At 42.3% G+C, this 16,102-nt stretch overlaps 1 protein-coding gene across 5 annotated transcripts in view; it reads left to right on the top strand.

The window, feature by feature from the left end:
* Nucleotides 1-16,102, top strand: part of FNDC3B (fibronectin type III domain containing 3B) — a 369,204-nt gene that overhangs the window by 268,740 nt on the left and 84,362 nt on the right. For all 5 annotated transcript variants that reach the window (XM_042853768.2, XM_005299260.5, XM_065557752.1 and 2 more), the window contains exons 10-11: nt 2,133-2,271; nt 3,449-3,502. In XM_042853768.2, the coding sequence (XP_042709702.2) occupies nt 2,133-2,271; nt 3,449-3,502 (193 nt within the window). The remainder of the gene's footprint in view (nt 1-2,132; nt 2,272-3,448; nt 3,503-16,102) is intronic.

The following is a 16,102-nucleotide window of genomic DNA, read 5'->3' as shown; positions in this document are numbered from 1 at the left end:
AGTGATCCTGCCTGGTGGATCCACAAAGGCAAAAGATGAAGTGAGCAGGCACCTGTGACACCCTCGAAGGTCCAGGAGAAATGAGAGAGTTACTAGCACACAGTTCACTTTTTTTCTACCTGAAGAAGGGAAAGACAAGTTGGGAGTGAGGGGATTCCTCTGGGTTGGTGTTGAAAAGGAAGCGATGCCAACTGTGGTTAGAGGAATGTCTGGGCTAATGATCATAGAAGTGTAGGACTGGAGTGGCTTCAATAGGTCACTTAGTCCAGTCCCTTGCATTGAAGGCCAAACTAAGTAATTACTAGACTATTCCTGACAGGTTTGTCTAACCTGTTCTTAAAAACCTCCAATGATGGAGACTTCATAACCTCGCTAGGCATTGTTCCAGTGCTTAACTATCCTGACAGGAAGTTTTTCCAAATGTCCAACCTAACCCTCCCTTGCTGCAGTTTAAGGCCAGGATTCTTATCCTATCCTCAGAGGTTAAAAAGAACAATTTTTCACTCTCCTCCTTGTAATAACTTTTTATGTACTTGAAATCTGTTATGTCCCCCATCAGTCTTCTCTTCTCCAGACTAAACAAACACAGTTTCTTCAATCTTTCCTCATAGGTCATGTTTTCTAGACCTTTGATCATTTTTGTTACTCTCCTCTGGAATCTCTTTGAAAAATTGGTATCTTTCTAAAATGTGGCGTCCACAACTGGACACAGTGCCCCAGCTCAGGCCTTATCATGAACTAGAGTGGAAAAATTACTTCTCGTGTCTTGCTTACAACACTCCTGCTAATACATCCCAGAATGATGTTTGCTTTTTTTGCAACAGTGTTACACTGTTGACTCATATTTAGTTTGTGATTCACTATAACCCCCAGATCCCTTTGTGCAACACTCCTTCCTGGGCAATCATTTACCATTTTGTATGTGTGCAACTGATTGATTGTTCCTAAGTGGAGTACTTTCCATTTGTTTTTATTCAATTTCATCCTATTTACCTCAGGCCATTTCTCCAGTTTGTTCAGATCATTTTTAATTTTAATCCTATCCTCCAAATCACTTCAACCCCTCTGAGATTGGGATCGCCCACAAACTTTATAAGTGTGCTCTCTATGCCATTATATAAATCATTGATGAAGATATTGACCGGAACCGGACCCAGAACTGATCCCTGCAGGACGCTACTCGTTATGCCCTTCCAGCTTGACTGAGAACCACTGATAATTGCTATGGTCTTCCAGCCAGTTATGCACCCACCTTATAGTAGCAGCATCTTGGTTGTATTTCCCTAGTTTGTTTATGAGAAGGTCATACGAGACAGTATCAAAAGCCTTACTAAAGTCAAGATTTACCACATCTACCACTCCCCCCCCATCCACTAGGCTTATTACTCTGTCAAAGAAAGCTATTAGGTTGATTTAACACAATTTGTTCTTAACAAATCCATGTTGAGTGTTACTTATCACCTTATTATCTTCTAGGTGTTTGCAAATTGGTTGCTTGATTATTTGCTCCATTATCTTTCCAAGTACTGAAGTTAAGCTGATGTTCAACTGTAGCTTGTTTGAAGGAAATTTATTTGACCACTGTATAAACTTCCTCCTCCCAAGTACACAAAACACAGCAAATCTTGAACCCAGGCTCTATGCATATTAGTCCAGGTTCTACAAACTCGACTGACAACCAGCTATATGAAGCAAACTGCACATTTCATATGGATGCTGCACTTAAATTAACACTGCTGAATGAGAGTTGAATGCTAGTTCACAGCGAATGGGTTAATAAAGTTCACCCCATGTTTCTGACCCATCTCTTGCTATTTCCGCAAGAAGATTCTAGCATAGTGGGCCAAACATTTGCAGTAGTGAAGAAAAGTAGTGGCAGAAACTTCCACCAATGGAAGGAAATGATTAGTTTGTGGAAGTAGTTAAACTAGCACTATAATACGTAACTTCTGATGTGAATTATTTTGAACATTCATACCGAATAAAATATACAAGGGAGAGCTGGGATGTGAAAAATCATGAGCATTTGGCAGTATGACTGCTTTGCTAGTAAAATGCTGTGGTTGATAAAAAGGAAAAGCTCCTTTTTTAATTGTCTGCAAATTCATAAATTCATACATGTTCATTTTCAGGGTCTATGCAGTGTACAATTCAGTAAAGGGATCCTGTTCAGAGCCAATTAGCTTCACCACTCACAGCTGTGCTCCAGAATGTCCTTTTCCACCCAAATCCTCACACAGGACCAAAAGTTCACTAACCTTACAATGGAAGGTAAGTAACATAAAGTGTCTGAAACCTAGAAAAACAAAAGTGAAATACAGTTACCTATAATCAGCGTAACCATTTTAAATTATTTAGTGCTGTGATACTGTTAGTTTCCACTGGGGGAATTATGATGTGTTTTAAAATATTTCATTGCATTGTTTGAGATATCGTAAAATAATATTAAAAAATTATATATATTGGGGAACTGCATGTATTAAAGACTTGGAAATAAGATTTGAAACCTTTTACCAGTTTTAAATCCAAACTTTGTTGACTAGTGATGGAATTTTGTTACCATATCATGACTGTTTGATGACCTATAATTAGGGTTGGCAGAATTCAATTTTCCTTTTTTTTTATAATTTTGATGAACATTATCAATGTTTATTTTAAAACATTTTTTATTTTTATTGTTTTAAGTGTTCACAGTTGAAGGATATTGGAGGGGAAAGGGGGCAGGACCAGACAATAATTATTTAATGACAGTACATATTGAGATTCAAAAAGTGAAAACTATATAATTGTTAAAATACAAATTGTCAACATCACGTCAAAATATACAATTTAAATATCCTTAAATCAAAGTCTAATAAGTTCTCAAGCAGCCATTTTTCTTACTTTGCTGATCTGTATATTTTGATTATTTTCCATGGAAATACTTTTGTCAGTTTGTGTGTGTAGAGTGAAATCGGCGTTTGCCAACTTTTAGCAATAAAAATCTAATCCTTCAAAGCCTACCCATAATTTTGCCAATGTCAGTTCACTTCCTGGTAGACAGGTGGCACTATTGAGCGCTCTGTTGGCATTCTCAATGATTACATAGAATGTGGCGTCTGGACAGCCCTCAAACCCCGAGATCTGGTCCCTCCAGATAATGGCCAGATAATATGACCACTTGCATTAGTGTTGCCCATGCTGCAAGTTTGTTTTTTGGTTTTTTTAAGACATCATATTTGCGGTGTCTCAATGTAGTACCTTTCACAAACACTAAAATGACTGACTTTTAAAAATGTATTTAATTACTTTCATCCTCTTCTTATTACACACTAAAATGTTTGCCAAGCTGTTTGCAAAACAAGAGCTCTGGTTTCATTTTAAAATGTAGCCATTTGGCTGGGGGAAGGAAATGTGTTTGTAAACTTCTTTCCAAGATCTCATTTTTGTTGGTTTGTTTTGTTTATAGGCACCCATTGACAACGGTTCAAAAATCACCAGCTACCTGTTAGAGTGGGATGAGGTAAGTGGTAACTAGTTACAGAAATATTAAAAAATGAAATGACTTTCTGATTTGATGGATGTGCTGGGTAAAGAAAAAGAATCAAACTCTGGAGAACCAAACCGTAGGAAAATGAACTCCTGATGGCATTCAATAGAGAGGAAAGATGGGGAAGTTGGTTTTCCGTACGTGTTCTTATGTATAGCATTTTGATTTTGCACCTTATACATTCATTTATTTCCTGATCAGGTGTTTGGTGCAATTCGTTTATTAATTAATTTATTTACAATACAGTAGTATCTAGGAGCCCCCGTCATGGACCAGGACCGCGCTCTGCTAGGCGATGTTCAGACACACACAAAAAATACGGTCCCTGCCCCAAAGAGCTTAGGATCTGATCCTGCAGTCCTTTCTCATAGAAAATTCCTATTTACTTCAAATTAATAGTGTCATTTATATAGTGGCCACACTATTGGTTGCTTTACAGAGACTATAAAAAAAGATGAGGTCTGTGCCCCAAAGAGCTTACATTCTAAGTAGACAATATATCCTTGGGGCGGCGGGAAGTGAAAAAAGCAGGTGATGGAGCAGAATTGTTGAACATGCCTCTTGGTTTCTTCCATTATGCCAGTACTATTTTGGCACCACTTTTCCAAGGGGAGGTCTAGGGAATATAATCTTCATGGAAGAAGTGTGTATTGAAAGGAGACTTTACAGACATGAAGACAGAATCATAGTGGGGGTCACAGAGGGGCTTCCAGGCTTGGGACCAGCATGAAATAAGGTGCCAAAATCAGGAATGGGCGATCTGGAAGGAGGTGTTTAGTTATGCTGTGTGAAACACATCTACCTGCCTTATATAAGGATATTATTTTGTGAGCAGTCTTCAACTGCTGTGCTACTGACATATTCCCAGATCATTATACTACGTCTGACATCTGGAAGCACACACTGTGCAAACATTCATTCTATGCAGTATCACAGCAAGTGTCCTTGCATGAAGAGAAACCCACTGAACTAAAGAAATTAAACAATAGCTGCAGAATGGCTCGCTGCCCACAGTGCACAATGTAAGGAAAGGTTAGCGACCATTTAAAAAAAAAAAAAGGGCAAGCTGGAGAAGAGTTCAGTGGGGGGAAAAAATCCTTTCATTTATTATTCTCATCTATTACTTGTTCAGCATCATACACAAATTCATGCACCATAACCCAGGGAAGGCAAAGCAGAAAACGAAACTGAGAATAAAGCAGAAAACGAGTCAGGAGAACCAAAAAGATCTAGGCCAGGATAATCAAAGACATAAGTCCTGCAAGACATCATACCTTCTGCAACCAGATCCAAATACTACCGTCCTTTCTCATGCAAAACTCCTCTTCATTTCAACGGGAGCATATCACCAAACCAGGGTGAGGTGTGAAAATATGGGATATTTCTAAAATGCAAAAAGAGAATGAAAGAGAGCGGAAACCGATAGCATACCAATAATAGAATGTGAATACCTGGTTAGGGTGTAAATTTCTATCATCTGCCTTAGGCCTGATCCAGAGCCCACAGAAGACAATGGAAACATTCTCACTGTTACAGAGCTCTTAAATAACAACATAGAAAGGGTTTTAACCAAGAATAATAATAATACTTTGCATTTAAATAGCATTTTTATCTTTTAAAGAGGTGTAATACTACTACTCTTCTGCAGACGTGTACGTTAAGGTACAGAGAGTCTCAAGTAACTTGCCCCGGGCACCACTGTTTCAGCTGAGCTTTGGTCTAGCTACTAGATAACATTTCTTCCCTAGTAATAACATTGAAGTTGGATCCATGAGTGGATCCTCAGCCAGTGAAGATGAGAGAGAATAATGGACACAGTAAGTTGGCATGCCTCATAATAGTTTGACATGACTCTGAGTGGGTTAAAATATAGAGCTGCTGGAAGTGGGGAGCAAACAAGATGGCTGTTGCAGTACTGTAGTTGTCAGATAGCAATGTATACACGGAAGTATTTTGGTAGAAAAAAACAATATTAGCAGACAGAAATGGACGGCTGAATTGATGTGTGACCTGAAAGTAGATTATGGTCCAAAGTACAGGAGGTGATGTGCAAGAGGACAGTTGTCTCTGCAGGATCTTGTTTTTCCATCTGAAAGAAATATATTCCGGAAGGCAAGGCATTGACTCCTTCGTTTGATATTTCACTGATGTCTCTGTATACTTACGTTCATATTTCACTACACAAGTTATGGCATCCAGGTACATAGCAGAGTGCACACTCAGTATTCTATACCCTCTCACATAGTTACGCCAAATGCATGTAGGGGAAAGCACAGACTTTCTGTTACAATGCTGTACTGTATCTCAGTGAAATCAAGAGACAAATAAATAGAGGAAGAGGAGAAGACTTGCCAGGAAACAGCAAAGGCTTAGCCAGATCTCAGCTAGAGCAATATTCATTAGCTACAGGGCACAGAATAAAATATAAACACAGGAAAATCAGTGATGAGAAGGAAATTAAATTGTGTCTGTAAAGCAGAAGGAACTTTGCATGAATGGAGAATGAGAAATCTACCATTCTCAGGGTGGCTTTCTAATTGTATTTATTTGATAATCTGCCTTCAAAAAATTACGCCCCTTCATAATGAGGGATGGCGTGAGAGTTCCCTGTGAAAAGCCCTCTGAACATGGGAACTGCAATACAGATTATCAGACCTACTCCTAGAAGAGTAAAGCCTCACGCTATAGAAACAAAATTGGCATTGTGAGAACCAGAGAGCAATAAAACTGATCAAGGGAAGGCACAGGGCCAAAAGTCATGCAAACTGGCACATTCCCCCTGGAAAAAGCATGGGACTGCCACAGAACCACCTCTGAACAAAGCATGCAATCTATTCACACTAGTGATGGTTTTTTTAGCAGCCTATTATCACTTCATAGCAGCAACCAGTAACAGGTGCTATCATTCTGTGGTATGTTTCAAACCTTGGGGTGTGTCTAATGTTAAACTCTGGCTGAAGCAAAACCTTATTGTTTTACAGGCTGTCTTCGGTTAGATTGTGAGCATTTAAAATGCTTCCAGGAATGCAGATAGCACCATTTTCAACTTTAAAAATAAACTGTTGCTGCAGGAGGGATATAATACTGGCCAGTCAGGGGACTAGGCAGTACCCTAAAATGCAGCAAGAGGACTGCACTTTAAATCCATTGATGTGCACAGTCACTGAAACTTCCAGGCTTGTGTTTATTTAAAGATTTCAGCTGGTCTCATTAGCACTTCATCAGGACATAGCACACAAACAGTGCATTCTGCTGGACTACAGAACTGCCCTGGTATGGGGTGTCCATACCACATTCCCAAGGCTTTTCTGAAGTGACTCAAGTAGCTATCCAAAGAACATTCAGTCAGATTTTCTTGTCTCCCAAAAAGAGCAGATCATTACATCTACTGTGCATTATCATTTTATTTTCTCAGTAGGACAGAGAATAAATGTGGCAGTTACTATCCAGAAGGCCCAGTCGTGCAGCCTAATGCTTCACATAAGTGGGCGATTTGGGACTAGGATCCAGCTTGGATTCTGAACAGTTTTTATCTGTACCAGGCACATGACAGTGGTACCTGAGAGCCTGCGTAAGAGAGATAGGGTCAATATTCTCTTCTAAAACTGTTTCTTCTCAAGGGAAACAGGTTTTATTAGATGAAGAGACTTGAATTGACCTAGAGGGGTATGTTTTTTATTATCTGGTTTCCTGCATCTTCTTGTGGGGATTTCCAAAATCCTCACTAACCCTTTGGGATCACCAGTTTTAGATCACAGCACAAATAAATTGGCATTTGTTACTTTAGTGGAATTGCAGATATTGCTTTCTTGCTGGAAAGGTGGTGAGACTCACTGAGTTGTGCTCTCAGGTAGTGAAGTCAAGGGATGGCCCATCCTATTCATATAGCAGGAGCGTTATTACTTTCCTCAATATTTCTATATGCCAGTTTTATCCTGCTTTCTTCTTCTTTTCCCCAAATGAGGGATTTGAAGGATTTCCTCAGCTGCAGGGTCTGCTACCAATATGACAAGAAGAAACTGAAGACTAAGAACATCAACACAACACAACAACACTGCAATCCATATTAGGATTTTTTTTTCTTTTTTCCTATTTGGATTAGGCTGGCTTTAATGTTTGTTGGTTTGCTTGTTTGTTTAGTAGAATTTGAAAATTGTAAAGAATGACAAAGATTAGAGTGGCACCTTTATTTTCTTTTTCCTACTGAGCTCCTAGACCCATAAAGGTTTCAGAATTTGACTAGTAAAAATGGTTTCCCTAAAATAGCTGAAGGTTTAATAGTGACTGGTCTGTAACAATAAAATCTGTGCATCTTACGAAGTACTGCTCCAACTTAATGCTTACTGCTATATACCCAGGCCTGCTTAATAGATCCTCTCAAAGGAGAGAACTGGGCCCTCTTTTCAACTCTTTTGGAATTCAGATGGGATTCCAGAGAACTTCTGAACTCTAGCTGGGCTCCCTGTGATATGGGGTCAGCTATAATAAGCATGGCAGTGAACTAGCCATTCGTGAAAACTCCTCCTTATGGCTCAGATTTTCCTTTATCCCCGTTTTGAACAGACACTGACTAAACCAGGGGTGGGCAAACTACGGCCCACCAGCCGTTTTAATCCTGCTGGGGATCGGGGTCTGGGGCTTGCCCTGGTCTGGCGCTCTAGCCAGGGAGCAGGGTTGGTGGTTGCTCTGCGCAGCTCCCAGAAGTAGCGGCATGTCCCCCCTCTGACTCTGACATGTAGGGACAGCCAGGGGGCTCCAGTCCACACACTGCTCCCACCCCAAGCACTGGCCTCACAGCTCCCATTGGCTGGGAACCACAGCCAATGGGAGCTGCAGGGGAGGCACCTCAGATGGGGCAGCATGCAGCAGAGCCGCCTGGCCGCGCCTCCGCATAGGAGCCCGAGTGGGGACATGCCGCTGCTTCCAGGAGCCACTTGAGATAAACTCTGCCCAGAGCCTGTACCCCTCCCCTGCACCCCTGCCCCAGTCCTGATTCCCCCTCCCACCCTCCAAACCTCTTGGTCCCAGCCCAGAGTACTGTGATGGGTTTGATCACAGAAACCCCCTTGGGAGCTGCCAACTGATGTACCAAGACTACTTCTGCCCGCGTCCCCCAACAGCTGTAGGCTTGACTGAAAGCAGCTTACAGAAGTGTTCTTAGCTTTAACACTCAGATGCCCATCTCCCAGTGGGGTCTAAACCCAAATAAATCCATTTTATCCTGTATAACACTTATACAGGGTAAACTCATAAATTGTTCGCCCTCTATAACACTGATAGATATGCACAGCTGTTTTGCCCCTCTCCCTCTCCCCCCGGTATTAATACATACTCTGGGTTAATTAGCAAGTAAAAAGTGATTTTATTAAATACAGAAAGTAGGATTTAAGTGATTCCAAGTAGTAACAGATAGAACAAAGTGAATTATCAAGTAAAATGAAATAAAACACACAAATCTAAGCCTAATACAGTAATACAACCGCGTACAGATAAAAATCTCACCAGTAAACTTCTTTTTACAGACTAGTCTCCTTCTAGTCTGGGTCCAGCAATCACTCACCCCCCTGTGGTTATTGCCCTTTGTTCCAGTTTCTTTCAGATATCCTTGGGGTGGAGAAGGCTCTCTTTTTAGCCAGGTGAAGACCAATGGAGGGGTCTCCCAAAGGCTTAAATAGACTTTCTCTTGTGGGTGGAGACCCCGTTCTCTCTCCTATGCAAAGTCGATGGAGTTCTGGAGTTACCTGGGCAAGTCACATGTCCATGCATGACTCACAATTTTTACAGGCAGAAGCCATTGCCCACATGGTATTTTGTGTGTCTCCAGGATGACTTCTTATGTGGATTGGAGCATTCCAAGATGCATTGTTCCTCAAGTGCTTCTTGATTGGCCACTTAACTTTGCGAATTCCTTTCTAAAGAAGCTGACCAAATGCCTTACAAAGCTTATATAGAAATCAAGCAAGTATACAGCCAATATTCATAACTTCAAGTACAAAAATGATATATGTGTACAAATAGAATGAATAGATTCAGTAAACCATAACCTTGACAGAGATATGTTACATGGCACATGTAGCATAAAACACACTCCAGTTATATCATATTCCCATAAAGCATTATGGGATACATCGTCACAAGTACCTTCCTGCACCCCAAACCCCTCATCCCCAGAGCCTGCACCCCCAGCTGGAGCCCTCACCCTCACCCTCCCCCATGCCCCAACCCCCTGCCCCAACTCTGATCTCCCTTCCGCCCTCCGAACCCCTTGATCCAAGTCCGGAGCAGCCTCTTACACCTGAAACCCCTCATCCCCAGAGCCTGCACCCCCAGCTGGAGCCCTCACCCAACCCCCCTGAACCCCACCGCCCCAGCCTGGAATCCCCTCCCGCACCCTGAACTCCTCATTTCTGGACCCATCCTGGAGCCTGCACCCCCAGTCAGAGCCCTCACCCTCTCCCAAACCCCAACCCCAATTTCATGAGCATTCATGGCCCGCCATACAATTTCCATACCCAGATGTGGCCCTCGGGCCAAAAAGTTTGCCCACCCCTGGACTAAACCTATGTTAAACGATGATTGGGCTGAGATTAATAATATAGGAGACAAAGGCATTCCTGTTTGTTTTGTTTTGTTTTGTTTTGTTTGTTTTTTAATAAAAAGTCCTTTCCAATATCGATGGACAAAAACTTTTAATTTCCTTCTGGAATCCACTCAGCTGGTTGCAGTTACTCTCTATTATAATTAATTTGCAACTTCTACCAGACTGGTGGAGCTGCATTGTTCCAGTTTCATGGAGCAGGCCCTGACTCACTGCAGCAGATACTTGCCATTGGAAAGATCAGGAGTGGAATTGAGCATTTTGGAATTTAGGACTGGAGAAAGAAGCAGTAGTGAGCATGTCACAGGCTGCTGTCCATGTCTTTCCTCCCTCTGTGCTATGTGTTTGAGGAAATGGTGAGGTGTGTTGAAAGCAATTTATGAAACTTGGAAGCTGAATATTTGAAGGATAAAGAGGGGGGTTCTGGGAAGATTGTACAACTCCTGGGCAGCAGCCAGTGCCAGCTTGTCCGTTCTTCTCCAAAATTATGCCAGCATTAAAGCTTTCATAAATCTCAAAAAAGGACTATTTCCAGGCTATTAATGCCAGGATCATTAGAAATATCAGCCAGCCTCTCCAATTAGTGCCAATAGAATCTGAAATACCAGCCAGTCTGAGTAATTGGAAATACCAATGAATGCGGACTAGATCAGCATAATGTGCAATACCAGCTCTGCCAGCAAATGTATACATTAACAGATTTATATTATTATAAAGTTGAACATTGTCATCTACTGTATGCTGAGGGCTTTTTGGGGTGGGGAAGTTAGGGAACAGATTGCAAAATTGCAAAGATTTGACCAAACTTTATGAAAGTTATAGTTGCATGATATAGGGGGGAGGGATAGCTCAGTGGTTTGAGCATTGGCCTGCTAAACCCAGGGTTGTGAGTTAAATCCTTGAGGGGGCCACTTAAAAATCTGGAGCAAAATCAGTACTTGGACCTGCTAGTGAAGGCAGGGGGCTGGACTCAATGACCTTTCAAGGTCCTTTCCAGTTCTAGGAGATAGGACATCTCCATTAATTTAAAAATATGTTGGAATTCTTTGGAGATGGCCCTTGGCTCCTAATTCAGAAATTAGCATTTATACTGCTTTGTCAGAACCTCCCAGGACTGCTTCATTTTCAGCTAGGACTCCCCTTATTGTATGCCTTAATCAATCCACTCATCAATTGCTCACTCCAATCCACAAGAGGGTTTTTTGGTGAGGGGAGCAAAAGGCAGTATTTTCATTCAGGTCCGTATTTGTCTGCCAGATAAATAGTCAATAATCAAAGAAAAATGATCAAATAAACTTGAGGTTCAAACAAAAAAGAGGAACAAAAACCACTGCTGCAAACGCATCAAACGTAATAGAATCAGGACAGTTTTTAAAGGGTTGTAGAAAAAAATCATCATTAAAATCATCTGAGTCTGAAGAAGAGTGTTTCTTAAAAAGAAGAAAGACCTTCTCTGAATAACCCTGCACTTTCTAACTTGCCCTTTTTTAATATAGTGGGTGTGGTGCATAGATTTTGTATATCCTAGATATTGAGACATGCTTCCCCTGAACTGCGAAGGGTCACCTACCATGCTTTCTCCAGGATGTTTTCTATCCAATAGCTGTGTTTGTCAAAGGATTTAATGTGATTCTAGCTTATCAGTATCTTTTAAATAAGCATCAGTTTAGATAAGAGTCACTGAATCCTAAAGTGTTTTCCCCATAATTTAGCTGAGCTGTGTAGCAGAATTACAACCAGGGCAGCTGGGGAACATCTAAATAGATTGTGCACTAAACTGAGTTCTTGAGAAAATGGTACCATATAGATAAAAGTAAGATAGGGCTATTTGTCAATGTGTTGAATATCCCTCATGTGACTCCAAGTTCTGTGCATCACAGGAGGTCTGCATGATTGTTCTGAGCTTTTGTACACACACTTTCTAGATGTGCTACACTCTCCTTGGGGCGTTCTCAGGAACTTGAAGTTCAGAGTTGTGACATAGGCCCTTTCATGTGCTTCCGTAGCTGTGACAAAACAGAGCCTGATTTTTCCAGTGCACTGCACTGTGTATACTCATTCACATATGTGCCGGATGAGTGCAAAGTGCTACCAGTTCAAAATAGAAGCGTTTGACTGCCACGTTGTGCAGGAGCAAGGAGTGGAGAATTGGGTCCACTATTTTTGCTATGGAAATGCAGTCACCTAGATTTGACACTAAAACATATGAAAGATTCTCCTGGAATCATCCTTCTGTGATTATGCCAATTTGAGGTCTGCTAACATCTTTCTGGGAATAAACTGGTTGCATTTAACGTATTGTGCACGGTTACTATGTGCAGCCATTTCATTTCTTTCAGGTGACTACAGTATGTTAATGATCCTTGCAGGATCCGTGCCAATTACACTGAGGTAGTTTGGTTCAATAGTTACAGAAGTGTTAGAATCCTTGGAAAGGACACTTTGATGCTAACAAAATTACAGGCCCCACTGCCTTCAGGGAAAGATCCTGGCCCTTCTTCCACAACTGCAGAGGCCTCTAGACATAGGGTATGTCTACACTGGCAAGTTTCTGCACCACAAGTTATACCACTTTTATTAAAATGCTGGAATTAAACCGCGGTTGCGTGTCCGCACTGTGCTGCTTGTGACGCTGGAGCACATCCACATTAGCAAAGACAGCAGTGCATTGTGGTAGCTATCTCACTGTACAACTGGCTGCAGGGTGCTTTGGGAAAGGTTTGCAATGCCTCATGTTGCAGGCACAGCATCACATGATACAGGTTTCCCAATCCCATTGTTCCATGGGCATCCTACTACATTGCCAGCTGCTTTTGAAGGGGGAGGGGGAGAGTGTGTCACAGGGAGTGTGTATGTGTTTATGGAGGGGGGAAGAGAGTGTTACAGCATGCTGTCTTGTAAGTTTGGACACCAACAGGAAGCAACCTGTCCTGGGGGACGGACAAACCCCGACATCAGCCCCCGCCTCCCTTCTTGGGCTTTCTGCACAGCAATCACACACACACACACACACCCCTCTGTGTTCAACAGCACAAGCATTCCACATCAATGGTTTTGAGTCCCAGAGTAGTTCAGCACAGGGCGCAAAGGCTGTCAGAAAAGGTGCTTTGAAAGGGGAGGGGCGCATGTCTCCAGGGCAGCCAAATTCAAAACAAGCAGTCCCTTGAGGCATTATGGGACAGCTCCGGAGGCCAGTTACAGTGCAGAAAGCAATCAAGTGTCTTCGCTGTAGCCTCTGAGCCTTACGACTCTCGTTGAGGTAGTTTTATTGCAGCGCTGCAACTGAGCAGTTTCTGCGCACAAAGTGGCTTGGCAGTGTGTACACATCTGCAGTTTGAGTGCAAAAAGCTGCTTTACTACGCAGACAGTGTAGACAAGACCATAATTAATCTGTTGGAATTTCATTGTGTGGGGGAGGGAGGCACAATTTGGGGAACTCTATGTATGACTCACCAGTGTACCAGAGACTTAAGCTCCACCAATACACTGATGTGAGCACCCTGCATGGGCTACACTCCAATGACTGACAAAAAGAACGAGGAGTACTTGTGGCACCTTAGAGACTAACATTTATTTGAGCATAAGCTTTCGTAAATAGCCCACCTTAATCAATTAGTCTCATTAGAGTTGGTATGGCAACACCCATTTTTTCATGTTCTCTGTGTGTGTATATATCTATATCTATATATATCTTCCTACTGTATTTTCCACTGTGTGCATCTAATGAAGTGGGCTGTAGCCCACAAAAGCTTATGCTCAAATAAATTTGTTAGGCCAGGTCTACACTAACCCCCTAATTCGAACTAAGGTACGCAACTTCAGCTACGTGAATAACGTAGCTGAAGTTCGAAGTACCTTAGTTCGAACTTACCTTGGTCCACACGCGGCAGGCAGGCTCCCCCGTCGACTCCGCGGTACTCCTCTTGTCTAGCTGGAGTACCGCAGTCGACGGCGAGCACTTCCGGGTTCGACTTACCACGTCCAGACAAGACGCGATAAGTCGAACCCGGAAGTTCGATCGCTCACCGCCGAACTACCGGGTAAGTGTAGACCTACCCTTAGTCTCTAAGGTGCCACAAGTACTCCTCGTTCTTTTTGCTGATACAGACTAACAGAGCTGCTACTCTGAAACCTGACTCCAGTGATTGAATCTTGGGCCAGGGAAGGAATGGGGGAAGGGCTAATGAACCTGCAGCTAGAGACAGCAGCCATTCGCACCTTCTACTGCTTTGGCTTGCTGTGGGAGGATTTCATAAGAAGCCCCTGCACCAAACTCGTCTATTCAGGCTTGGTACCTGGGGAAGAAATTTCGTTTCCGGTCCTTTCCGTCTCTTGTGCTTTTTTCTCCATGTTGCAGTCTAAAGAAAAAAAGTGAAATTCTCCCCTGTGCAGAGGGGCCAGCACAGGATTTATTCACCACTTAGGTGTCATTGAAACCCTCAAACTAGGATTAAGTGGTGCAACCTGTATGGCACTTGGAGGGAGGGGAGCACAGGTTGCAGGAAGGAAGAGTTTGGAGGAAGCACCGGGAGGTCAGTCTGTTTGCAGGTGGCTTGCATGCTTGGTGCAGTTGCAGCATGACTGTAAATAGTTCTATTTAATAAAAAGCCAGTTTAGTTTTCGAAACGTGGCGGCCTCTCATGTTATTACCCAGCATTCAGTACATGAAACACACAGGTCTTGTATTGGCCCTCTGCACAGTGTGAATTTTACCCAGATAGAAGACAAAGTTAAAAAGGCCCAGAGAAGGGTGACAAAGATAACTAGCTGTATAGTGGGACTTCCACATTTGCAGAGATTGCAGAGACTAGGATTACGTTTGCTTGTGGGTCAATTTTAGGGCAATAGCATGACTATTCCCTCCCTGGAAGAGGGGACTGTGCTCTGCTCTCATGTCCTGTTGCTTCAGAACATTATTCTCAATGAATTTTACATGAATATTTCGTAGACTGAAGAGCTAAAAGCCCTCTCAAAGCTACTGCACTACAGACCAATCACAGTACTTGAGGTTAAGCAGTCTCTTTTTCAGGTCCACTTTAAATTCAGAACCTAAATGATTTCCAAGAAGATTGTTACCAGATGTGAAAACAAAGTTGCTTACAACAGGAAAGTCCAGAATATGGAGGAAATATATTTGTGTAAAGCTGAGCTCAGTTCTTTCACTGAATGAAATATTTAAGAGTGGGATTGGATTGGGAATTATTCATTAAAAAGGGGATGGGGGAGGGAAGGGCTTCTGGAAACCATAGACTCAGTTCTTAGTTGCACTCAGTTTACTCTTGATGCAGCTGAGAGAAGATGCGGGGGGGAAAGGTGTCTCTTATGCCCCATTGCTGTTCCTCCAAACCTGGGTAGGTCGGGGCCTGAACTGACTCCCAGCATTACTTAGAGCAGCTTCAAAGGTGCTCTAAATTATGCCTCCAGCAGCTGAGTATGCTGTCTGCCCTGCGTCACCTCTCCCATCCCTAATAAACACCCTTCCTATCCATGGCATGCTGCTTATTCTAAAGGGAACTGGCTATATCAGCTTTCCACCACCCAAATATTCCTCTCTGATGAAAGAAGCCTTAGCTGCCCCTTTAGGGCGGCAGTAAAGAGTGCTTTGTGCTGCTGAGCCAAATGTTGGACCCCTGCTGTTCTCTGTAGACCATTGCTGGTATGTTGCACCTTCTAGACCATGAGGAGTGAGAGCCCTCTTGTGGGGGAAAAATTAGGAGCTAGAATGGGGATTAAAATTGTAGTTCAGGTCAGAAGATAGCATCTACAACAGGGGTCGGCAACCTTTCAGAAGTGGTGTGCCGAGTCTTCGTTTATTCAGTGTAATTTAAGGTTTCGCGTGCCAATAATACATTTTAATGTTTTTAGAAGGTCTCTTTCTATAAGTCTATAATATATAACTAAACTATTGTTGTATGTAAAGTAAATAAGGTTTTTAAAATGTTTAAGAAGCTTCATTTAAAATTAAATTAAAATGC

Source organism: Chrysemys picta, chromosome 9, assembly GCF_011386835.1.
Source record: "Chrysemys picta bellii isolate R12L10 chromosome 9, ASM1138683v2, whole genome shotgun sequence".
Classification (NCBI taxonomy): domain Eukaryota; kingdom Metazoa; phylum Chordata; order Testudines; family Emydidae; genus Chrysemys; species Chrysemys picta.
This window is presented reverse-complemented; position numbering and strand designations above follow the sequence as displayed.